The 24,775-nt window shown below is 36.9% G+C and overlaps 4 protein-coding genes across 13 annotated transcripts; 1 reads left to right on the top strand and 3 right to left on the bottom strand.

Moving 5' to 3' along the window:
* The first annotated feature begins 267 nt into the window (after positions 1–267).
* On the top strand, positions 268–3,935 carry LOC7482074 (short-chain dehydrogenase TIC 32, chloroplastic). Of its 5 annotated transcripts, XR_002977152.2 has the most exons (9): positions 269–439; positions 535–766; positions 904–983; positions 1,238–1,391; positions 1,901–1,979; positions 2,355–2,439; positions 2,832–2,957; positions 3,047–3,093; positions 3,389–3,490. XR_002977152.2 is itself a non-coding variant. In XM_024582804.2 (8 exons), exons 1-8 carry the CDS (start codon positions 334–336, stop codon positions 3,411–3,413), a joined length of 864 nt encoding a protein of 287 aa, XP_024438572.1. In that variant the 5' UTR covers positions 268–333; the 3' UTR covers positions 3,414–3,935. The 5 variants fall into 5 exon arrangements, 3 of the variants coding, with proteins under 3 accessions (XP_024438572.1, XP_024438573.1, XP_002318806.1); XM_024582804.2 differs by lacking the exon at positions 2,832–2,957 and having other exon boundaries at positions 268–439; positions 3,333–3,935; XR_002977151.2 differs by lacking the exon at positions 3,389–3,490 and having other exon boundaries at positions 3,047–3,155.
* A 160-nt stretch (positions 3,936–4,095) lies between these two features.
* LOC18103945 (mitogen-activated protein kinase kinase kinase YODA) lies at positions 4,096–11,379 on the bottom strand. 4 transcript variants are annotated; one of them, XM_024582801.2, is made up of 14 exons: positions 11,036–11,379; positions 10,820–10,899; positions 9,425–10,250; positions 8,585–9,325; positions 8,200–8,287; positions 8,002–8,064; positions 7,503–7,663; positions 7,297–7,372; positions 6,909–6,968; positions 6,714–6,821; positions 6,293–6,532; positions 5,482–5,573; positions 4,886–5,394; positions 4,096–4,779 (listed from the first exon to the last, which is right to left on the bottom strand). In XM_024582801.2, exons 3-14 carry the CDS (start codon positions 9,982–9,984, stop codon positions 4,697–4,699), a joined length of 2,781 nt encoding a protein of 926 aa, XP_024438569.2. In that variant the 5' UTR covers positions 9,985–10,250; positions 10,820–10,899; positions 11,036–11,379; the 3' UTR covers positions 4,096–4,696. The 4 variants fall into 4 exon arrangements, with proteins under 4 accessions (XP_024438569.2, XP_052302140.1, XP_006377060.3 ...); XM_052446180.1 differs by lacking the exon at positions 10,820–10,899 and having other exon boundaries at positions 9,425–9,984; XM_006376998.3 differs by lacking the exon at positions 10,820–10,899.
* A 3,942-nt stretch (positions 11,380–15,321) lies between these two features.
* On the bottom strand, positions 15,322–17,949 carry LOC18103943 (silicon efflux transporter LSI2). Of its 3 annotated transcripts, XM_024582218.2 has the most exons (5): positions 17,831–17,949; positions 17,437–17,706; positions 16,262–17,338; positions 15,951–16,140; positions 15,322–15,741 (listed from the first exon to the last, which is right to left on the bottom strand). In XM_024582218.2, the coding sequence occupies exons 3-5, from the start codon at positions 17,315–17,317 to the stop codon at positions 15,479–15,481; spliced, it is 1,509 nt and encodes a 502-aa protein (XP_024437986.1). In that variant the 5' UTR covers positions 17,318–17,338; positions 17,437–17,706; positions 17,831–17,949; the 3' UTR covers positions 15,322–15,478. The 3 variants fall into 3 exon arrangements, with proteins under 3 accessions (XP_024437986.1, XP_006377058.1, XP_006377057.1); XM_006376996.3 differs by lacking the exon at positions 17,437–17,706 and having other exon boundaries at positions 17,831–17,944; XM_006376995.3 differs by lacking the exon at positions 17,831–17,949 and having other exon boundaries at positions 17,437–17,804.
* Positions 17,950–21,171: 3,222 nt separating this feature from the next.
* On the bottom strand, positions 21,172–24,443 carry LOC7484370 (uncharacterized). The gene is made up of 2 exons (XM_024582397.2): positions 23,943–24,443; positions 21,172–23,006 (listed from the first exon to the last, which is right to left on the bottom strand). Exons 1-2 carry the CDS (start codon positions 24,042–24,044, stop codon positions 21,549–21,551), a joined length of 1,560 nt encoding a protein of 519 aa, XP_024438165.1. The 5' UTR covers positions 24,045–24,443; the 3' UTR covers positions 21,172–21,548.
* Between the last annotated feature and the right edge of the window lie 332 nt (positions 24,444–24,775).

Raw genomic sequence — 24,775 nt, forward strand, 5'->3', positions numbered from 1 at the left:
ATCAATGCTGTAACACTTTATTGTCGTTCGATGATTGCATTTCAGAAAAGGGAATCAGTAATGACACATTTCCCTTAAGATCTCCAACTGTACAAAACCGAAAATTATGAGACATGAGATCTCAACTGGCTTCTCCAATTAACCATAATGAGCTGGTTTGAATGGAGATCATTAAATTGGTTTCATGGGCAGGCCATGTTTTGTTGGACTGGACTGAGGCCTTTAGCCCCTGAAGAAATAAAATGGATAAACGCCTACTGTTCACTGCCCTTTGAATAGTACAACTACAAAGTGCTACGGTAGATGATGTGTTTATGATAAGAGTCAGAAAGAATGTGGTTTTTGAGCAGAAAAGGAACATCTGGGTTCTCAGCTTCTTCCACAGCTGAAGATGTTACACAAGGGATTGATGGCTCTGGTCTCACTGCCATTGTCACAGGTCAATTTTTTTTAAACCCCAAAAAAAGTGATCATTTGAAAGCAAGCATTAGGGATACTTTTTTATTTGATGATCATGGATGTATTATCCTGCAGGAGCATCAAGTGGGATTGGAGCAGAAACAGCACGGGTGCTTGCATTACGGGGTGTTCATGTAGTTATGGGAGTGAGGAATCTGGAAGCTGGCAGGGCGGTCAAAGAAGCAATTGTTAAGGGAAACCCTAATGCAAAACTTGATGCCATGGATTTGGATTTAAGTTCCATGGCATCAGTAAAGAAATTTGCAGAAGACTTCAAGTCCTTGAATCTTCCCTTAAACCTTCTCATGTAAGTTAATTGGATAACAGGAAAAATGATTTACGGGCTCTAATTTGCTCAGTAATTTCGTTTTGCTTACACCCAGAACCTTTTGATGTTTTCACTTAGTGACAACCCTGCACTGAAAGCAGATATACATTTGTTAGTAACAATGCAGGAATCATGGCAACACCATTCATGCTTTCCAAGGACAACATAGAACTTCAATTCGCAACAAACCATGTCGGTGAGTACATTTTTTTTTAAATGAACTGTCAATTGTTTGAATATTCAAAAGCTTCCTGCTTCCACCTTTGTCTTATTTTTCTGAGATTTGCATGGGTGAACAAGCGCAGGCATGTGTTGGAACTTGGAGGGTTCCTTCTTAGCTCAAGATGGTGGGAAGAAGAAACTGTTAAATGTATACAAAATAGCTTGATCAATCCGATGGAGTCAATCGTGTGATGTGTTTTTTTAATACTTGAGACTGTGATATTGCAGGTCATTTTCTGTTGACGAATTTACTGATGGAAACCATTAGAAAGACAGCTCGTGCAAGCAGGAAAGAAGGAAGGATTGTGAATGTCTCATCACGCCGGCACAAATTCTCATACCCAGAAGGGATTCGTTTTGCTAAACTCAATGATCCATCCGGGTAGAACCACGTCTCAACACAGAATTGCATGGATCTCACTTTTGGAGGTCTATTTTATTTGTTTATGTTAAGCATTCTGGTCTGGATAATTACAGATGATTTTGACATAGCATTTGAAAATTCTTGCAAATTTTTAACAAAATTGAGTTGAATTTCGAGCACAGTTGTGTTTAGTATAGAAAATCCCTATAAGGATAGGCATGGAGAAAAATGGGGAAACACCAGTTTATTAATCATTCAGGTTGTGGCTGGTCAATAGTGTAGAACATCAAATGTGTTCAGTATATGATGTCATTTGTAACTAAATTTGTGGGGAATTTGCTGTTTGTTGCCCCTTTTTTTACTACTAAAGCTTGTCATAAAGTGAGACTGATTGGTAAACATAGTTCTTGATAATTTGTAATGAATGTTTAGTCATTTTTGCAAAATTATTCTTAGGACACATGTAGTGAATGTGTTTTTGCAAGATATAGCTTTCCTCTTAACATATAGTGCATGTGATTGTACAGGTATAACAGTTTATCTGCATATGGTCAGTCGAAGCTTGCAAATATTTTGCATGCTAATGAGCTTGCAAGACAACTAAAGGTGTGTTATTTGTTCAAGCATATTAATGAACTTGCACTGTACTGTGTTTTTATACCGATGAGCTTCCAGAAATGATATTTTTGAAACTATGTCAGTGTACACTATCTCTTTGCTATAAAGTATAAACATGGATTTTCTCTCAGCAGAACTTCCTTGGCCTTGGTACCTGAAGTTTTCGGTCATTGTGTTTTTCTCAGTTGATTGGCTGTGTATAGAAAGCAATAAGTAAATACCGGATTCTTCCAGTTTGAAGGAGAGACGATCTATTGTTATAATTCACAATTAATGCTCTCCACTGTCTAATATAAAGTAGAATGTGGTAGTTATGATAATGGTAAGTTGCCGCAACACTTTGATGATATATTGTTCAATCAGGAAGACAGGGTGGAGGTAACTGCAAATTCAGTTCATCCAGGATTGATAGCCACCAATCTTTTTCGGCATTACAGTTTTCTCACAGGTATTTTACTTATTTTTCATAGTAGATTAGCTTTTGATTTTTGCTTATGGAAACAACTTTTTCTGCTTTGGTTTAATGAAGAAAACAGTGTTGGCAAATGATCTCATTTAATTTGTTTATAAACCTTACTCCATGGACAACAAATATATTTCAAAAGATTTGGTGTTAAAATAATCAAAGGCAGCTTCAACCGTGATTTATAATCATACCTCTTCGATCAAATGCCAACTGCCAGGGGGAGGAGAGTTGATGCTCAAAACCTCTTTGCTCAGTCGAGACTGAGAATTATTGGCCTTCACAATCGCAACGTTATCTTTCAGAGGCTGTCTTGCCCATATTTTGCAAAAAACCGAACAGTTTTCTTTCTTTCTTTCTTTCTTTCTTTCTTTTAGGTGCTTCACTTTTCACTGAATCACACAGTTAATGAACCTTACATAATACAAGGATGGATCATGTAAAACCCTTGTTTGCCTCATCAAGGAGGAAGTTTAACTAAGATTTAATATCATCTTTTTCAGGTTAAAATCCCATGTTCTTCTCTTGGATGTATGTGATGAAAGTCAGCTGGGACTTTAATTTAAGTGCTGATGATGTGGGTTTTATGCAGGTCTTGTTGGTCTTGTTGGTAAGTACGTCATCAAAAATGTTCAGCAGGTAATCATAATTAACTGAGAAAAAACAATTAAGTAAATATTACTCTGATAATGTCTTTAGAATTGCTTGCGTCCTCTCTTCCCTCTCTGTGTATGTGTGCTTGTGCATGTCTTCTTGCGCCACAAGTTTTGATGGAAACAAAAGTTTTGATGGAAACAAAACTCTGTCCAGTTTTCTTGGGAGTGTTTTCTCTGTAGGGTTCACGACATAATTGATTTGAAATAATGGATTTTCTGTAGATTACACAGGCTTTTGAAGTCATGTATGCTCTGTTTTTAAATCAATCTGGGTGTAGGGGGCAGCAACTACATGCTATGTAGCATTGCATCCAAAAGTTAAAGCCATGAGCGGGCAGTATTTTGCTGACAGCAGCATAGCCAAGGCGAGTTTACAAGCAAATGATGCTGAGTTGGCTACGAAACTCTGGGATTTCAGCTTAGATTTGGTCCGAAGAGGCTCAACTCCATAAACATCATAAAACTGATTCCAATAAGGAGATTCTGCCTGCAAAGATTATGCTGCAAGTTCTCAATAAGAAGCCATCTGCTTGAAACTCTTTACGTCTCATTGCAAGTAAAGTCATTTCAATCTGCACGCATGAAACCACACATCCCATGAATATGGAATCAATAATTTGGAGTTGGTCCAGTTCTTTTCTAGCCAGATTTACCTTAACTAGAATTAAGGAGCTTCTCAGCAATGTTCAAATTGAGCATTCAATTTCTAAAGCTTGAATCCCAACGTTTTCATTTCACAGTGAGTTCTCAGACGATTCACTTTCTTGGGAAAATATAAAATATGATCCTACTCGTATTATTTTAATCTATTGTAATTTTTACTTAGTGTAGTTTTTATTTTATCAATTCATAGATTTATAAATTGTGTCTGCATATATACAAATTGCCTACGTATATATATATAGATTGGCTCTGTAACTCATGATAGGCTTCGAAGCACATGATTGAAACGTTATCATTCAGTAACTTAATGAGAAATCGAAAATACAGAAATCACTGGATTAGATTCTTTTCAATAACTAGTGATAATGTACATACAGATCAGCTTGAATCGACTATAAGGCAACAGTTAATCTGAGCCGGCATAAAAAAACTCCAAGAAACAGGCACACGCAGGGTCGACAAATCCACATCTGCTTGGTAAACAAATTTCTAGCCCCGATTCAGTTCATCTTCTGTACAGCAGTTTCAGACCCAAAAAAGGTTGTCCGAAAAGGTAGTAATTGCACTTACTAGCTTGATATTTGTTTTTTTCATACCATGATCTAAAGGAATATACAATTCTCAATGCCACGAATAATTTCCTTACTGAAGGAACTGCCATGCAACGGATCATGAGATGCAACGCAATGCAAGGGGGGATGTAATACATCACCTTAATCAGTTTGAGTGTTAGAGCGATTCGTCAAGTGTGTGCAAGTTCGCAATGCATGTCACCACAAAATGGCCACAAGAGCAAGTTTCTCTGTCAAGTTAGGAAGCTCCATTTCAGTGCATCTGAAGATCTGACCAGAAAGAGTATTTTCAGATACCTTAGCATGCCTGGCATGCATTTATCTAAATGCATAAGCTTGGAACCACGCTGATCAATCTGCCTCCAGCCAAGTCTCATCACCTTTAAACTTATTCCACATTTCCTTCCCTTTATTGAACATGCTAGTTTCCTCAGCTGTTAATGTGATGAATAAAACAATCATATTGAACCAAAATGAGTCTCAAAATCTTGAAAGCTTGCTTTGATCCGTCAGTCCACAAAAATGCATTAGATTATATACCTCCGGTTCTACTGGGTAAAGGAGAGTTGGGACTTAGATCCAGGGATGGTTTCATTTTCACATGATCCCTCAAAAGCTGCCGAGACACTCGAACAGCCAAGACTGACTGCCCATCATAAGGTTCCCCTTGAGTAGGCCTTCCAAACTGCTTTCCCATGAGATCATTTTCACAAGGAACCAGCTCTGAGAAGATGGGAGAGCCAGGCTGCATTCCTTGAAAAAGATCAGGAATGGAATCATGGTAAGCCAAGCCATTGGCATATATACCATTTGTGTGATATGGCATGTTTCCAAAACCCTCTTGCAAGTAAACTGACTGTTTCAAGTGATTAAAAGGTATAGCACCAGTTCCACCAGTCAGAGGTGTGGATGAGCCTGAAGTGGTGCGCGGGCTAGCTATAGGTGAAGGAGACATTCTTCCATTTAGGTGTTGTGGCGACCTCGAATGAAAGAGAGGGCTTCCAATGGGAGAAACAGGGCATGATATGTTCCTTGGAATATGTAAATCACTACAGATTTGGGAATTGAAATCAGATCATAAGATGATGAGATGATGATTGCAGTGATGTCAGTGATATTATGAGAGAGATAGATACCTGGCAAGTAGACCAGTTTTCGAAACTCTAGATGAATGAACTGCAAGTCTCTCTGAATCCAAGGTGGGAAAGTTTCTAGCTTGATTAATGCCCTGAAACATGGTAAATAAACCACAGAAACATTTAACATGGCAGGTATCCAAAAGCAGAATGATTGTAACAGACATGAAAAACAGCTTGTTTAAGCTCTCATGATTTTCCTCTGCTTTCAGTGACAGATCAATAGGTTTCTCCTATGTCATACTGCCAAACAAAAGCAGGAGAATAACAGTCAAGTAACCTTCCACCCCAGACATACATCAGTTTATTGACTTCATAAATATAAATGCATTTCGCACATGCATAATATACAAAACAGAAAAATATTGGTTGTACAGCCTCTCATCCAATGCATACATCCTCTTCACTACAAATTCTGCTTGTATCCTTCAGAGCACAAACTTCTCAGAAAAATTCAGAGAAAGCATTCTTCACCGAACTGTAAGGTTATTGTGATGAAAAGTTAGGAGATGACAACTTCCACCATATAACCAAACTTCTTCCCATACTTTTTTAATAGACAACAGTACAAATTCATATATTAAACATGACATCATTGGACTACAAATGAAATGCATTTCAGCACAATATCAGAGATGAATTTAACATGATGAATTTGCTATTTAAAACAAACATTGTCAGAGCTTAAAATTGCCTTACCAAAGCCTTTCCTTCATCCCAGATGAAGGGGAATAAATGCAGCTAACTATCCAAGCATGCAAAATTAGACCTCCGTAGAAATTGAAGGAACAACATGAACAAAGGAACATACCATAGCTTTAACTCCATTTGTAACTCCAGGGGGTGGATCAGTAGGTTCAGGGCTCGGAATAGGTCTTTCTAAAGGCGCTGCTGATTTTACAAAAGGATGCTCTAAAAGCTGGGCAGCTGTAGGTCGATGTAGTGGATTACGTTGCAAACATTGCCTTACAAAATCTTTTCCTTCATCTGAGAGGTGATCTGGAATTGTTGGGAGATCCTTACTATTTCCAATTTTAAACATGGCAGCAACCTGAACAACATGAAAACATCGTACATGAGAAGAAAGAACAAAATCTAATACCTGTAAAGTCTTTATAAATGAGAAGCACGTGTCAGGATACACGAGAAATAATTTGTGCCAGTTTCCTTTGATCAACTAAAATATTTAGATTTTAGACAGCACTAAATTAAATATCATCTATAGGAATTACTCCTTCAAACTGGCTCCAAGGTGGTTTTGTGGTAGCCATCTCCAAAACAGTGCATCCAAGACTCCATATATCCACAGCAAGATTGCAACCATTTGAGTTCTTTATAACCTGAGAAAACAATGAAAAAGATGGTTTGAGTATAATATGGAAATGCCATTATAAGGACAAGAAAGTTGAGCAAGAAAAGATTCTGACCTCAGGTGCCATCCAATAAGGACTTCCCTTGAATGATAGTGGACATGACTGCCCAGTGATCTGCAAAGCAAAGATTAGGTTAGCTCAGCTACTAGGATTGACCGTAAGAGAGGGAGTAAACAGTAAAAGTAGATCAGACTGTAGTCAGCAGCACATAATTTTTTTTCTTTCATTTTTGCACCTAGTGCATGCACCCAAAGAATATAAACTTAAAAAATCAGTCTTCACAAGGTAATTTTGCTTGCTGACAAGGGATTATGCGAGCTACCAAGTTGTCATATGCATCATTCAACAAACACCATATCCGTAAATATACATATATCAGCTCAAGTTCAATATGAAATTCATCTTGTCTTTTGGAGAGAAAAATAACTGTGTACACACTTACGTGTTTTGCCATGCCAAAATCAGCTAATTTAACACGACCATTTGGATCTACAAGAATGTTTGCTCCTTTGATATCTCTGAAGAGGAAAGCGAGATATTTATCAAGAAAAAAAAAATTGAGGAACAGCAAGAGAATATTAACAATGGTAAAGATGAGCAAATAAATTGTTGTTATCTAGCAGATCAAAGAGAGGAAAGTCCACTCACCTATGAACAGTGCTTTTAGAATGCAAAAATGCAAGTCCTGACAAGATTTGCTGGGTATAACTACGAATAACTAGCTCGCCCAATTGGCCATATTCCTGGAGAAGTTTATATATGGACCCACCAGATACATACTCCAAGTATATATAAAGCCGGTCACCAACCTGTTCAAGAAATCATTTGAAGGTTTTGTTAATGAAGTGTAGTACTTACAATTGCCCCTTGAAATAGCAAATTGCACAAAATGCAGAAATACTACCAGCCGACTTATTGCACTACACAGTTAAGCAAGCCAACATGACCCAAAATTTAATTTCTAGAGTATCAATAATTAGGTTTTATGATCACTGACCATTGACTGTTATTCTAACCCTAATGTAAAAGGACTTATAAAGAGCCAAAGGTTATGGTAACAATAACACAAGTTTCAATATGAATACAAGAGGTTAAATTCAATAGCACTTGCATGCAAAAGATAAAGAACAGCACATGAGAGACATACCGTCTCAGATCCATGGTACTGCACAATGTTTGGGTGTTGTAAACGGCTTAAAAGAGAAATCTCCTGTCAAAAGACTGAAGGTAAGAACTTCTTTCAAAGCTATTTACAAGTTAAATAATATTAAAAAAAATATACGCAAGCAGAAAAGTTTATCGTGTTGTCACAGGAAACTTCATTGCTAAGGGGTGATCAACTTACCTGCATCAACTGCTTAGCACTTTCTTTGGACTTGGCATCATCTGAAAATAATGTCACCTCCTTCATTGCACACAATTCACCACGTTCACTGGCCGATTGTAAAGGTAAAATCAGACATGTAGTCCTCAATTTCACAAACATTTGGAAACTTAGGAATAGTTTAAAATGCCATTCAATAAAAACTGTCAATCAATCATGTAGGTTCTCATAAGAATGGTACCACAAACAAATAGTCGACTTAACTGACTAACAACGGTCACAACTAGGCATCTCTACTGGGTTATAGTGTAGGTTGCAAACAGTTGGAGCATAATGCATCCATGAGAATTTACATGCAATATTGCTAAATCAAACAAATTCAAGCGTTTGCTTTTGGGGTTTATACCTGTTAAATCCAACATAGACATGTCCAAATGTGCCTCTACCCAGAAGCTTTCCTTTTTTCCAGCGAGATCCTGGGCTTGTTGGATTATCTGCCCTTCCTGGACTTCGTGGCACAGAAGGAGATGCTGCTGCTGAGTTTGAATGAGAAAAGGGAGAGGGGCTGGAAATTATTACAGGAGGGAGGGGCAACCGGTGGCTTTGTTGTTTCCCATCATCTGTCCAGCTTGTCTGGGACTCAATGATCGTCCCTCCTGCTCTGGGATGAATTGGTGTAACAGCACCACTCTGGACTCTGGAGCTGGGGCCAGGGCTGGTCATTCTAGGACTAGGGATCGGAGAACATTCAGGGCTACCCCTGCTTTGTTGCCAGAATAACTGTCCTGACATATCCCCTCCCATTGAGTTATGTCCAGAGTTGTAGCCTGAACCAGGACTGGAGCAGTGGCCAGATCCTAAAAAATTGGCATCTGGGTATGGCTTGCCTGCCCAGAAAGCAGAGTTTATGACTTGCTCGGTGCTAGATGCTCTCATGGGACTTCTGGAAGGACTTGACATGGAGCTGTCTGGAGCACTGCCGGAAGCAACATGTTGTGGAACCTGTAGATTCAGCACATGACTGCTTACAGGTCTCCGTTTAGGTGATGTAGAGGAGGTGTGATTACCAAAAGAAAGACTAGCTGGTTTCTTTGCCTCTTTCGAGTTTGAATGGCTCACAATAGCGCACTGATCCTTGAGCATTGCACTTCAGCAGAAAATGGAGTAAATTCATCAGGGATGAGTTAAATGAATGATGGAAAAAACCACAAATAATGAACATTTAACAATTCGTACAGAGGCTTACCTGGAAGGGCTGCTAGTGGTGGTTCTGGTCCCAAGGTCATAGTCAGTTGCTGCAGGACTACGATGACTTGAGTCAGCGGGATCGTCACTATCAGTGGCGCTCTCACTGGAAACTGAAGCAGTGGCCAAATCCCCATCTAAATCTGGTGGATTTGGCCTATTACGAATGCATCCTGGTCTTGGTAGGGGCAAAAACAATGACGAATTTGCACCCTTTTCCGATCTAGGTTTAGTCAATATACCAATTCCAGAGTCTGTGCGCCCCCCATTTGCAAGGTGCACACCAGGAAGGGGAAGTGGTTGGGCATGGGGTCTCTCGGCAAAACTCTGACACCTAGAAACATGTTTTGATGAAGGTGAAGGTGATCTTGATACTGCTCGAGATTGAGATCCCCTCTCTGAAATTGTGTCACTGCAATGTCTTCGAGAACCTCCAGATCTACCATTAAGGTTGCCATCAGATGGACTCTTAAATCTTCTGTGTAATGTATCAATGAAACTTTCCTTGTTTGCTTTCTTCTTCAATTCTTTAGATGATGACTTTCCCCACCACGAAGGCATCTTTTTTCTCAAAAAAAATTTAATTTTTTTATTTACAAAGAATCACTATGCAAAGTTCTCCCAAAGCTAATCCATTCTGATATCAAACATTATAATATAGCACCTAGGTGTGAAGTTATGAACCACATGAAAACCCTAAAAAGCTTGAGCTTGAGGTCTTAGAAAGTTCAACAATAAAGTTCACTGAAGGAGTTTCATGAAAATTGAGGCTAACATTCTGGGGGGCAGATTTTGAGTGACATTGAAAACTGTCAGAAATTATAAACCTGCAGACATAAATGGAAAAGGCCCGTCTTCAGTTCTCTCAAGAAACTTAGCATCTTCAAAAATAACACAAATTATCCAAAACTATGAAGTTCACAGAACATTAATCACTAACACTATCAGAACCATCTGGTGACTAATTTACAATAGAGTTTTAATTATACCATAAACACATCGACATGAAAAGAATCCGTATGTGATTTCATCTTCTTAATTCTAGTAGAACCTTTCTATGAGTCAATGAGAGTTCAGGTACGAAACAGGTCTTCTGGAAACACTGGTAGGAAGTCAAAAATCAGCCCACAAATCCACTTTCGAGTGCTTTCTAGGTCTATCAAACAGCTTCTGACGCGAATTCCAGGAATACCCATTTGACTTCAATAATGGAAAGAAACATCAAATATAATTTTCCGGAAAAAAAAACCCTTTATTCCAATACTTACAGATATAAATATAAGAACTGGAAAAACCCAAAATCAATCCTTTAATATCTCTATCACAATTATTAGTCTCAAAATTTACAATTGTTTTACAACAACAACAGAAAGTAGAGTGAGCAAAAAGTGGATACCTCCACTCAGTTTCTTTCCCATTCTCTTCATCCAACCCTATTTTCCCAGGAACCAAACAGACTCTAAAGATCTCAAATTGCTACAAAGAAGAAAAATTTACCAATACAGATCAAAAATTCCACAAAAAAAAAAAAACAAACACCAAAACTAAATCCACTCCCTTCAAGACATTAGTAAGAAAAAAAAACAAAATGGGGCATAAGAAAAACACTTACTTTTTCCACACAATTGATGAAGCAGTGAAGAAGCTAAAGTAGAGGGAGACCAGGTGATTGAATAGAGCAACAAATCTTCAATGTTTCAACTTTAGAGAGTGAAAGAAGCAAAATTAAAAGAAACCCAATTAAAATCTGAATCTAAGAAGTGAGAGAGTGAGAAAAAGATTTTGAATTTGCGAGTTCGTGAAGAGATCATAAGAGATCGCGTTAGAAATAGAGAGGGATTTTGATAGAAATGGAGGGGGGGGTGAGGAGAGACTGTCCTCAGACATGAGCTCTGTATGCGCTCGATTCTTACTCTATTAATAATTTAATAAAAATATAAGATAACAGGACTACTCCCTATTGCCACTACTGCTTCTTCTTTTATATATATATATATAAAAAAAAAACATTATTATTATTATTGCAGTGTGGATTTGTTGATTTTGATTCTTTTTGTCTATGGTGAAGCTTGGAAAGTTACTCGCTTCTATTATTAATCTTGTATGCTAATTTTTGTCATGACATCATGGATTAGCAAGGATTTACTACATGATTAAGTTTTTGTTGTAACTTCTCATTAAAATTATGGAATTTTATTTTCAAAGCTTGTTTAATATAATATATATATATATATATATATATATATATATATATATATATATTTTTGATGCGTGTCATGAGTCAAAACTTTAAGAAATAAATGAGATAAAAATACATTATGAATACACTAATCTAGATATAGATTTTGTGTGTATTTGATAATGTGATAGAGATTTTTAAAGTGTTTTTATATTTAAAAATATATTAAAATAATATTTTTTTATTTTTAAAAATATAGTTATATCACAACACTAAATACTACATTTATACTCTCAATCAAGGAGTCGATATCAATATATAAAATTGATTTAATAATAATATAACCATCAAAATAAAAATAAATAAATCATCAAGTTTTAGTCTGCAGTCAATGGTATTTCAATATATCTTGTATTAAAAATCCTTACTAATCCATTAACCTAGGTATAAATAATATCCATGATCTTGATATACGAATATCAAGTATGAATTAAGTGGCGACTGAATTTAATGCTTGTGTTATTGTTGTAGTTTCAAACTCGAGGGGGGTTTGGAAAATAGAGATTTCCATGAATAATTTATATAAAATTTAATTGAAAAATAATTTATAACCTCAAAGAATGAAAATAGGTTTGAAAATATCTTGGAGGATTAAAAATTAAATTGTTATTTTTTAGGGTTCAGAGCTTTAGAGCCCACGATGTGACTTGTAGCCTGTACGTACATGAGAGAAATTGGATCATCTAAAAACAAACATGAGATTTCTGCAATCGTGTGCATAAATTCGTCAAGAAGGCAGTATGCAAGATAAAAGGGTGTGGCTTTGAATTTGTGACACCAATTTAATTATTCAACTCTCCATGCCATGATTTTTATCTGTTTTCTGTTTTTGATTTAATGAGTCATGCAGAGCAAAACATATTAACAGTAGAGGCAGGAGACTGTTTGGAAACACGGTTCAATCCATGTTTTTAAAAATTTAATTTTTTTTACTAAAAATTAATTTTTTATTTTGTTTTCGGATCGTTTTGATATGTTGGTCTCAAAAATAATTTTTAAAAAATAAAAAATATATTATTTTTATGCATTTCTAAGAGAAAATCACTTTGAACCGCAACCACAATTCCAAATAAGAAAGCCTAATTGTAATCAGGAAAAAATATGTGGTTGAATGTGAATCCTTATATAAATATGTGTTTAATTTAAAATATTATAAGATAGATTTTTATATACAAAATAAATAAATAAAACATGTTTTTGTGAATAAAAAAATAAGTTATTTTAGTTTTTATAAAATCAAAACTTGAAAAATAAACATATATAAGTATAAGTCATTTAACTAATTAAATGGTTAAAATAAAATTCACCACGGTATCTAATGTACAGATCTGTATGGGAACGCTGTGTGAACCGCGTTCCCTTAAATTTTAATTTTTTTTTTGTCGGAAGCAAAGGATAATGAAATTTGATACAGGTTAAAAATTTTAAAAATTAAAAATACAATAATTATAGAAAAAAACTTCAAAAATATCTAATTCTATCCATTTATATCTTATTTGCTAACATATTATTACAACTTTTTATATTAAAAAAAAAAAACATAGTAATGCTGGATAATAAAAAAGATAAAATGGAAAAACTATTTTCTTTAAATAGAAAAGGTTAGAAAAGCATAATAATACAAAATAAAAAGATAAAAATAGAAAAGAAATAAAATTAATTAAAATATTTATTTTTAATCACAAATATTCGGAGCTAAAGAAAGCTAAATAGTGTAGAGTTTTTATTGTTCATTATTTTACTGTTCACAAAGACATAAATCACTGTGGATTGAAGTAGTGTAAAAATATAATTGTCCCTATCCAAAAAACTTGCTAAACATCCAGTTGGGGATAAGATTATTTTTTTCATTGGATACATATGGTATTAAAAGAATAATTAAAGACATAATGTTTTGCCTCATGCACTGGAGAATGGCATGTCTGCCAGACCACAGGTGCTCGGGTGTGGTATCGTAGCCAGATCCCAAGCTATCAGGTTTGGTATTGCCGCCAGACCTAATAATATTGGATCTGATATGACTGTCATACCCGAGACATCGAGAAATGACATGACTGCAAAACACTTGGTACCAGAGTCTGGCCCCGTAGTCAAACCCCAGGCTATTGGGTTAGGCTTGACCGTCAGACTCAATGCTTTTGGGCCTGGTATAGTTGTCAGGCCCAATACTCTTGGACATGGTATAATTGTCAGATTCAAGGTTATTGAGTATATATTGTTGTCAAACTCAAAATCCTGAAAATACTTTTTATATTTTTTTTACATTTTAAAAAGAATTTGTTAGTGATGTGCTGTGGGACCGCGAGTGAATATGCTAATAAAAAATCCTTAAATGTATAGATTTAATGTTTTTTTTTTTTTTTTTTGTATGGAACCTGATTTTATTTGTGCGGATATTTTTAATGTCTTTTCAGGCGGATACCCTTGTGGAAAACCAGACGTAACACACACTCAATCTGAGAGGTATTTTTTGCACAAAAACTCGAAGATGGTGACTGAAATGAAAGGAAGCATAGAAACCACATGGCCGCGAGATGTGATATGGAGGCATAGACTGCAATAGGAATGTGACAAAAGGGGCAGGCCTGCGACGGTAGATGGAGACGGAGATGGAAGGGGAGATGTACCCAAGGGGAGAAAAGGAAACCAGTGGGGTCCTAAAGATTTAGCCCCACCCCACCATCAGCCCTACACGTGCCCCTAGGTCCCATCTACTTTCTCATCATCTCTCTCTCTAACTTGTTGCTGGCGACATGGCAGTGCTGCCGCCCTCCGAGTTATAGCTGAACTCCATGGCCATCCTGTGACAAAAAACACCAGCACATGTGATGTGCCTATGTGCATGTGTTTTGCTTTCAGCCCTGGGGATCATGGGCTGCTGTGCAAGAATTTGTTTCCTTTGAAAATTGTTTGGTTACTGTTTGAACATAAAAGCCGTGAGAGTACAAGAGACGTGTTTTGTTTTGAAAACATATAAATTAATTACAAAAATACTTTGTCTTTATATTCATCTCCATCGGTAATGCATTCATGTCCTTTCCTGTATCAAAACATTAATCAAACGCATCTTGATCAGCTGGGTTAAAAGTGCAGTCTGGCGTCTTTGTTTACAATGGCAGTTTTAGCCAAAATTGGATCAACCAAGTGGGTATGGATTGATTTCTCATTTCGGCACAAAATGTTTGGAAAGAAGTCAAGTTGCATATGCTCTTCATGGGCACTCGCTTGTGGTGAAACTTGTGCCTTTGGGTTTTTCTTGTCAAAGATATCACCATCTTGACAATCTCTCTTTAAATATCCATTTGACTTTTTGTTATTCAGGATTAAGAGCTCATGTGGGCTCCTAATAACCGAAGTCAAAGAGATGCAATTGATACCAGTCCATGCAAAAACTCCATGGTGGTCAACACCAAACGTCTAATTTGTTTATTTATTTTTTTTAATTTTATTTATTTATTTCAAATTAATAAATTTTTAATATATATTTTTAAGAAAAAAAATTTTTTTAAAAAATAATTATTATCATACTTTAAAATAATAACAGTGATCTAGATCACTTGTGTCTCAATCATTGATACCTGGGCTTTTAGTCCCGAAGAGAAGGGTTCAGAGCCCAAAAACATTTGCTATTTTTTCGAGGGATGGAGAACAAAGCGGTGTGAGGCTACAATCTAGATTGACTTTAAATAAAATATCAGTTAAATGTATTTTTAAGCCAAACAAAATATTACAAGATTATCCATAAAATAATACTAAGAATAGAATACATCGGCAACTGTAGCACGAAGTTTTCTCGGCGTAACAAGAAAATAAGAACTATCTAATGATTGTCAAACCAATAGCAGTGACGATAATGGTGGAGGGGACTCCAAATTTGAGATGGCTCCAGAAAGATAAGTTGTAACCAAGATCTGGGGCACGGCTTGCCTGCTCACACACTATCATATTGGCAGCCGAACCCAATAGCGAGAGGTTACCTGCCACTGCGCTCACCCACGCTAAAATCAGCCATGACTTCCTCACGTAATCCGGGGAAATACAAGCTGCCGATGCTGCCATCCGTGCCCCCAGTAAGAGAACTGAGACGATCGGCAGAGTTACTATAAACATCTTTTTATGTTTCTTTTCAGTCATAATTAATGTAACAATTAATGCCCCATAAATGGATGACGTGCATTATATATGCATGAAGTTGCATTGATCAGAATAATTTGGGTCCATGCATGCATGCCAATCTCATTCAATGGATAACTAGGGCTTGGAGAAAAGGAAGTATGAACATATATACCAGTTGGTACATTTGACACCACATTTGAGAGGATAACGATGAGAACTGCAAGGACTGCTATCCCGCTAGCATGGTTAATTTGTGCGAAGGGCTCCACGAATTCCCACAAACAGCTTGGAAATCCAGTTTTATTGAAGCCTTCAATTGTCATAAACATCCCACAAAAGAGAATCAAAAGAGAATAGGAAACCTGGCCAAATGTAAGAAGAAAGATTCAAGGCTTCAGGTTCTTGACAGACCAGTAAAAATCTTCATTAACTAACAGAGAAGACAGGTAGAAAATAACACAAGTATCAAGTTTGGTGTCTTGCCTTCTCTAGGCATGGCTGAGCATCCTTGAAATCAAGAACCATTAGAGCAACAGCAGCAGTGATTGCAGCCCATGACATATTTACTCCCATAACCAAAGCAATCAACATCCCAAGAGTCACCAGGTACACACAAGATTTCCACAGTATGGGTTTCCATTTCGAGCATGCACTCGAGTTTCCTGCAGACTCTAACATAATACTGGGAACCCTGAACATGTCAGTCTCACTAGCACCAGATCTGTATCTTAACGTGTTAAAATAAGTCGAATTCCCATGAATTGAAGGCGAGCCCTGCATATCCAACATGAAGCTTCTTTCTTGAAAGCTTGAGCGTGGGAAATGTGGCAATGTGGCTGGTAAAAACCTGTAGAAACTCGTGTCATCATCAGCAACAACTTCCCCATTTGCATCTTCTTCTTCCTTAAGATGAGAAGATAACTCTCTCCGATACATACATATGATACCTACAGCATTCACAAAAACTCCTACAAGTGCTGCAGGTGCAATTCCAACAAAGAAAGTCAAAAAAGGAATCTGACCATTTACAGCAACAACCAGGTTTTGAGGGTTGCCTATTGGAGTTGCTGATGACCCAATATTTGAACTTGAGGCAAGAGCAACCAAGAAAGGTCGAGGCGAGAGATTGTGTTGTTTTGCAACTTTGAGTACAAATTCAGTCAAGATCATACAAGAAGTGTCATTGGTAAAGAAAGCACTTGAAATGGCAGATAATAAGCAGACTCTACAAACTAAATCCTTTGCTCCAAGGCTCTTCCATGACAGCAGTTTGCTCAAGTACATAAACGCATCTGCTCTTTCAAGATAGACACCCACGACTATTGTTCCAAAGAGAAGGCCAAGAATTGAAAGATCAATGGAAGCATATGCTTGAGAAGGAGATATGACTTGGAAAATAACCATGAGTATTGCACCTAAAAGAGATCCTGCAGTCCTCCCAATGGGCAGAAATGGAACAGCAGGGAAAACTGCCAGCACCAAGAATACTGCAAAGGCAAATGTGCCTAGAACCACTTTCACTAAAGGAGCCATTGCCATTTCCTTTGCAGCTTAGAAACCCTGAAAACACAACAAGATTCAATTATCCTGCATTCTCACACAATATTGAAAGACATTGCCATTCAAAATAGAAGACTAGCCAATTAACAGGAGTTCACCTAGGAAGAACTGTTACAAGATAAACAAAATTCCTTTCCTGTTGAAGAACTATGAACTCAATAACATTCCGAATTGCTCAGTGCCTTAATCTAACAATACCCATCATTATCAAGTAAAACATAGCAGTTCCAATCAACAACAAAAAAAAAAAACAAATCGCATAAAATGAAAGATGTGTAAAAACAAGAGTCCACTGCTTTTCTGAAAAAATGCCAGCAGTCCATTGGCATTTTAGTGAAGTCTTCCATGTTGACAGCAAAGTGGTGGACCTAAAATCAAAGTGCACTTAACAGTCAAACAGAAGTGTAACTAGCACAGCATGCAGCAGGTCCAACTGAAAAAAACAGCCATTAATTGCACAAGGTTTAGTCTAATTAATGGATGAATAAATACCTTACTGGTAGTGTACGTACATATCCAGCAGGCTTGAGCTTGATCATTTTGGCTGCGAATACAACTACATGTCAAAGCAGGAGAGGTGCTGGTAGTTACAAGTCCTTTTCCATTCAACACTAAACATGAAATTTGTGCGATCATTAGGTTCCTGTGACTGAGATAGGATCCAATGGCATGGATAAGTGGACCAGACAACACCAACATGGAGTGGTGTATGGGTTCTCTATTAGCCAGATTGTCTTTTTCAGTGCAAACTAGAGCATATGATTTTATCATTGCTGAAAATGTCGTTCGTCATGGCAGGGTCACTCTGGTTCGGAATATTCAGGGCCTGTTTAGCGACGTGGGTGAACCACTGTCTCACTTTTTTTTGAATTTTTTTTATTCAAATTATTTCTCTTGATGCTTTTGAATTGTTTTGATACGGTATGTTAAAAATAAATAAAAAATATTATTTTAATACATTTCTCAATCTCTACCATACTCTCAAACAAGCATCTATGTGTTCATGGATAACTGTTTAAAAAACAGTCATTATTGTTTAATTCTAAGGGTATTTTCGGTCATTGCCGCCTTCTGACGGCGTGTGCGGCTGAATCTGGTGGTTGTGATTGTGATTCCACTGTATCATTTGATTTATATCGGCGTTCTCTTCTTCTCTGAGTGATGCGTGTGTGGTGGTTCGGCGTGGTTTGTCCAAAAATTGCTTTTCTTTCATTTCTTTTCCTTCCTTTTCTTTCTCGGATTGCGTGTTGATCATGCAAAACTCATACTAGCCCTTCAATTTATTTTTTTCTTTTGATTCTGTCCCTCTTCTGTTATTTGCAATTGTTTTATTTACATTGATTATTTCTAGTTGAATTTTATTTTCGATTTCATCCTTAGTCATTTGAGTTTTTTAATTTTTTTTTAAATTTAGTCCTCATTCTTTTAATTGCTATTTTTTTAAATCATTTTCTTGATTGATTGTTTTTTTTTCAATTCCACCCTAAGGCATTTATTTTTATGTCAAATTTGGTCACAATTCTTTTAATTGCTATTTTTTAATCATTATCTTAATGGATTTTTTTTTCAATTCCATCCCTAAACTTTTAATTTCATTTTATTTTTCCATAAACATTTAATTTCATTTAATTTTTATGTTGAATTTAGTCCTAATTCTTTTAATTACTATTTGTTTTGCTTTGTTATTTTATTGATTTTTTTTCTCATTTTTATCCCCCAATGTTTGTTTGATTAAGAATCTTGCTTCTTTGTTTTTTAGGTTTGCTTTTAATAGGGTCACTCTCGTCTCATGACCCAAGTAAAAGATCTGTAGTATTAGCCCGAGTCGATTTCCGTATTTTTTTAAAGCATTTTTTTGAATATATTTTTGCTGGTATTTTTTTCACTTTCCTATTTATATGGTCATCCCAGTTTCATGTCCTAGGTCATGTGTTTGATTTGTTGACCCAGGTTGGCCGCCGGGTTTGCTCGAAGCTTTTTTTGTTATCTTTTTTTTCTTTGACAAGTTTTTAAAATTTATATATTTAAATTGGCATACAATAAATTTCTTGATAGGATTTGGATCCAGGGTTTCATAGGTTACGAGCTTTGAAGATTTAACCATGTTTAGGATATTTTTTCAGATTTGCTTGGTTTTTATAAATGTTTTCAATTTCACCCCATGTAATTTTTTTAATCTTTAAAATTTGATACTTGTTCTTTTAATTGATATTTATTTCATTTGAGATATTTTATTATTATTATTTTTTATCAAATTGCATCCTCTTTGGGTTTTTTATATCAAATTTTATCATTATTCTTTTTGTTATTTTTACAGGTTTTTTTATTAATATTTTTCTATCTGTGTTTGAGAATTATACTTCTCAATTGAATTTGGATCAAATTTTTTTTTAACCTATCGCTTTTTTTACATAAAAAATGAGGGAGCTGCATATCTAGTTTAATCGTAAAATTATAAAAGAACAGAAACTTGGATCTATCTATATATTGTTGTTATAGACAGCCTGATTGATGACTTCTCAAGCATGATATAGACTTACCATCCCCAATGGGCTGTGGGACTTCAATGCCACTAATAGCCCAATGACCACAACAAGAAGGGCTTCGTTATAGAAAATAAAAAAAGGAATCAAATTTTGGTTTGAAAAATGCAGAGAAGGAGAATCACGACGCGTTTTGGCTACTATATTTATATACAAAAGACAAAAGGGAATGCACGCTGGAAGCAAAGCAGAGGCATGCCAAGAGACAACCATGCATAATCACATGACATTCTCTTCGCCTCGCCTTGACATGATTTCTTAGTTGCCTGCCTAAAACTACAGGTAATAACAACATCTAATTAGCACCCAGATTCACTCCCTGTTCCTAGGCCACTGATTTCCAACGTGAGAAGGATCTATCTATAAAATAACTGTCATCACCCATCATCTAAAGCTAAATAGTAACAGGTTTGTGAAGGAAGAAGAAGAAGAAGCCAGTCGGTTTTGCTGGTCTCACAGGACAGCCTGTTCCTCTCTTTTCTGTCGGTTCATTTGTTAGGATAGGTAGGTGGGACAGAGACATGACACTTGGCCGTTGCCTAACAAAATTATTTGCCTGCCTTATCCTCCCTCTGTTGCCAATAGAGGCAATGGCCAGCCAGCATACCTAGTGCTGGCATGGCATCAGCCATATATGACCATGACAATACCCCCTACTGTATTGATAATCTTAGTATCCCACACTGTATTCCTATTTCCTCTGTACCCTACGGTGCTCCACCACAGATACCCCCACCCCCTCTCTCTTCATTCAACACATCGCCATTTATTAACCACCACGATTTTCTTGTCTTCCCAGCAGCAGAAATTCAATGCAGTACCCCACCAACAGTGATTCTTACTACACCACTGTAACTCTCTAACTCCCAGGGCTATTCTTGGCGTGGGATTTCTGTCACAGTATCTAAAATCCGTATTCCAGGCCAGCTATAGCTAACTTGTACACAACATTTTGAAACACAGTGGTGACATATCTAAACAGAGCATGTACACCAAATTCCTCTGTGATTCCATGTACAAAGGTTGACCCTTCTGCACCGAACCCAACAGTACGAGAAGACCTAAAGATGTAATGCAATGTAAGCCAAGGATACAGGGCATATACAGCCACAGAGACTGAATCCCTATCACAGAGACCTAAAAATGTAGATAGATCAATATCAAACTTATCTTTCTAATATATATAATCAATTCATCAGGATTCTATAACGAGAGAACCTGCAGAAACAAGACGAGGAGGGGCATATACAGCCACAGAGACACCGAATCACTATAGTGAGGGCACCTGTCGAAGGAAACCAAATTCTCTTATTATTACACATGAAAAGGAAAAAGGAAAGAAAAAAAATATCCAGAGTACAATACCTATATGCAAATGCTATTTTTGTGTAACTAAAATAAGGAAAAGATAAAAAAAAGAATGATCTATCAGTGCCCACACCAAGGATCCCTACAAACTACTTCCTCTAAGAATTTGTGCTTTTGGTCACTTGAGAAAATAGTACTGTGAAATCTATCCTTCAATCATGTGATTGCAGACTATGGTAATCAGAGTTTCCAAAACAGTGCTGGCTTTGGACTTGCATCTCACAGGCTAGCTTTCAATACAACATATTTGCTTCACTGTCCAAATATGGAAGAGAGGTCTTTTTTTCATGATTGTAATGTCAGCTGACCTCTGGCTGTAGCAGAGGAAAGAAAGTCCAGCTGTTGGCAGGTCTAGCTTCCTTCCCAGCAATCGTTTCATTTGCCCACCACTCAGAGCTGATAGCAGGCTTATCAGAGACTTCTCCTTTAGAGTTATCAAAGTTAAACTCTTTTATTGACCCAAGAGTGATGGATCGATGCTTTCTATAGACGTGATCCTCTTCTGTTTCTTCTGAATTTTTCTCAGGCATTTCACTGGAAGCTTCCCCGTTTTGTAAGCAACGTTCACCATTCATTGCTAACCTATCACCTCTCACTGGGTCTTCGGGCATGGTGTCCTGTGGATACTCTGGGAAAGTTCTAGTGGATGCCACTGACTTAATTTCAAGACAACGCGCAACCTCTTCACCGCTCAACTCAAAGGAGACTCTGTGGTGAACCACATTTTCTTCGGTTTTTGATCCATTTTCTGAGTTGGTAAGTGATGCAACCTCAGAAATTTGGTTCTCCAAAAGGAAACCAATTTGCGAGGCAGGCACGAAGCAATCAGGGGTCAAAGTTCCTGAGCCAAGCCTTGAACGCAGGCCCGCACCATCTGGAGTGGCAGTTCCAGAACAGAGCCTCGATAGCCCCATGCCATCTGGGGTCACCGTACCGGAACCGAGCCTGGATAATCCCATGCCATCTGGAGTCGCTGTACCAGAACCAAGCCTCGAACCTAGCCCCAAACCATCCGGTGTCAAAGATCCAGAACCCAATCTTGAACCCCATTTACGAGTACTAAAATGTTCGAAGCCCAGGAGCTTGGGAGCCTCACCCATTCGGAACTCAAGCATAGGATGTCTATCGGGGAACGGAGAAGAGGTACCTGAATTCGAGATTGCTGATCCTGGTGAGATGATTTGACCACCTGGGCTTCCTGGGTACAGATGATATGACTGAAATTCATAGTGAGATAACGAAAACTTTTGATTGGGGCCACTATTTCTTCGAGCACGTTCCAGAGAGGACGTCAAGAGTTGAGCAAATGGCACTTCAGGAGATGAAGGTGTAGTAAGTTGAACAGACTCCGGAGGGGGAGTGAATGGAGCAGTGGATGGCTCAGTGGTGAAAGCAGAAAACACAGGTGGTGTGACTAGCTGGGTTTCATGTGCATAAGGGCCTATGGCAAAAATGGATGCAGGTCCGCGTGGGGAATAAGCATTCGCCGAGAGGGACGTGAGAGAGAGCAATCCTGCTGGTGATTGAGTGGAGGAAGGGGGATCAGACTGGAGGAAAGAAGCAGGAGAAGAGGGAGGAGCAATAAAGGGCAGCAGAATGGGAGTTGACTGAGTCTGATTTTCAGTTGAAGAGGATACTGCTCCTGGTACTTCTGGTTCAGGAACAAGGACAGCATGACCAATTCGCTTGCTATTCTTGTGAGAACCGTGAGAACCAAAACACCAGTAGAGACTCCAGCAGCCTCCCCACCTTCTTTTCTGTCGAAGGAAAAGAGATTGTAAATGACTGGTTCCAGAAGAATCAAATTAAATCTTATATTTCCTGTGTAATATTGCATAAAATACATTATTGATCGCAAAGCAAAAGGCATCAAAGCGAGACAGACACGGTATTTTTCTTATGACCAATACCACGCAAATCATATTTTGAAACTTGGAGACATCCATGGAAAGAGAGAGCCAGGACTGCTGCTTTCCTAGCATAGATCTGAATTCATCTAGAAAAAAAGACAGTCAAAGAAGGTGGGTTTGACAGCAAATCCTAATTGGTAGAATGGATAAATCCAAACTCTCAAAGTATTTCACGGAATCATATTATTTTCCAAGGGGTTCTAAGATCTTAATTCTAATAGCATAAAAGTTTTGAATCCTTTTTGTTGTCTCTTCCAATCCCTCAATTTGCAGCAAGAAAATAAATAATCATGGAAAAAGTAAAGGAGCTATTGAACATCATCTAAAGCCAAGCATCTCATGTGTCTTATCTTCTTAGTCTTAGATTTAACTTTCCATCATGGAAAAAAAGAAGAAAAAAAGAAGAAGAAGCTCATAAGCAAGTGAAAAAGTCCATCCAATTCAATTATATGATTGCAACTTTTCAGGACCCAGAAAAATTAAAAGCTAAAAATAAAGCTAAAATCTCAATTACTTGAACATCAAAGGAGTCTAAAAAAGATCCAATCTTTTCATCTCCCCGGAACTGTACTGTTCCTCAGCTAAAAAGCGCAGTCCAAGGATAAGGAGGGGTTATTTTGTTCCTTAGAACAAGATCAAAATTTTCTATCAAACAAAGAAAGAAAAACATAACAGTTAGACGAATAGAGCCCAAACAAAACCTCAGAAATCAGTTTCATTTCCTAACCAAACTCACACAGACAGATCGAGAGAGAAAAAGAAAAAGAAAAAGAAGAGTTGTACTTGAACAGAAGAAGAGGATGGCTGGACACGAGACTCGGCGGAGACGATGGCGGTAGCAGCGGCGTTAACGGTTTCGATGCTGCTATTATTGACACTTCTCATCTTTGATTAACAACAACAACAGCAAACATCACCACCCATAAAACACATGCAGGGAATTAAATTCATACCAAAACCAAAGAGGGCTGCTGTTTTCTTAGATAAAAGAAGTGAAAAAAGAAGAGATTTTTGTTTAAAAAAAAAAACAAAAAAAAAACAAGACAGCAGAACAGAACAGAAGAGAAGTGTTGAGTTGTGTTCTGTTTTTTCAGATCATGAAAACGAAAAACATGCACACTCTCTCTTCTCTACGGTTCTTATCCTCTTGTTTGTTGTTTTTAATCCCATTAACTCTTTTCCTTTTTCCCTTAAATAAATACTATTTTAACTATTAAGAGGGAATACCATTTTTAATGATAAAAAATATTTTACATGTAGATATTTATATAATTGTTCTTACCATGTTCGATAAATAATTATTAAAAAATACGATTATGAAAGCAAGATGATAATAACGCGTTATCATGAAGCAATGGTGGCGGTGAAATAATTAGCTTATTTTATAGTCAATTTTAAAATTTAATTTATTCATGAAGAAATATTCTTATCTTTTAAGGTTTTATAAAATAATAATAATTTGCTTATAATGACCCTTTCAGCAACCATTACCATTGTTATTGATATTTTATCATCCATATTAATACTCCATTAATTAGTATGTCTATCATCAATGCTTTTTCATCGCCATGATACATCGCTATCATTCTATAATATTATTGCTGTATTTTTTATAT

This window comes from Populus trichocarpa, chromosome 12, assembly GCF_000002775.5.
Source record: "Populus trichocarpa isolate Nisqually-1 chromosome 12, P.trichocarpa_v4.1, whole genome shotgun sequence".
Classification (NCBI taxonomy): Eukaryota; Viridiplantae; Streptophyta; class Magnoliopsida; order Malpighiales; family Salicaceae; genus Populus; species Populus trichocarpa.

Bases quoted from the DNA above. Each gene is read 5' to 3' on its own strand.
- LOC18103945 (XM_052446180.1), bottom strand. From the start codon at position 9,984: ATGCCTTCGTGGTGGGGAAAGTCATCATCTAAAGAATTGAAGAAGAAA. The intron at 9,326-9,424 runs GTAAGCCTCTGT...TTTCTGCTGAAG, and splicing joins ACCACTAGCAGCCCTTCCAG to TGCAATGCTCAAGGATCAGT. The intron at 7,664-8,001 runs GTATGTCTCTCA...TTTCTTGAACAG, and splicing joins AGTACCATGGATCTGAGACG to GTTGGTGACCGGCTTTATAT.
- LOC7484370 (XM_024582397.2), bottom strand. From the start codon at position 24,044: ATGAGAAGTGTCAATAATAGCAGCATCGAAACCGTTAACGCCGCTGCT. The intron at 23,007-23,942 runs GTACAACTCTTC...TTCCTTCGACAG, and splicing joins CATCCTCTTCTTCTGTTCAA to AAAAGAAGGTGGGGAGGCTG.
- LOC7482074 (XM_002318770.4), top strand. From the start codon at position 334: ATGTGGTTTTTGAGCAGAAAAGGAACATCTGGGTTCTCAGCTTCTTCC. The intron at 440-534 runs GTCAATTTTTTT...ATTATCCTGCAG, and splicing joins TCTCACTGCCATTGTCACAG to GAGCATCAAGTGGGATTGGA. The intron at 767-903 runs GTAAGTTAATTG...TACATTTGTTAG, and splicing joins CTTCCCTTAAACCTTCTCAT to TAACAATGCAGGAATCATGG.
- LOC18103943 (XM_024582218.2), bottom strand. From the start codon at position 17,317: ATGGCAATGGCTCCTTTAGTGAAAGTGGTTCTAGGCACATTTGCCTTT. The intron at 16,141-16,261 runs GCAAGACACCAA...ACATTTGGCCAG, and splicing joins CTCAGCCATGCCTAGAGAAG to GTTTCCTATTCTCTTTTGAT. The intron at 15,742-15,950 runs GTATATATGTTC...CGATCGTCTCAG, and splicing joins GGTGTCAAATGTACCAACTG to TTCTCTTACTGGGGGCACGG.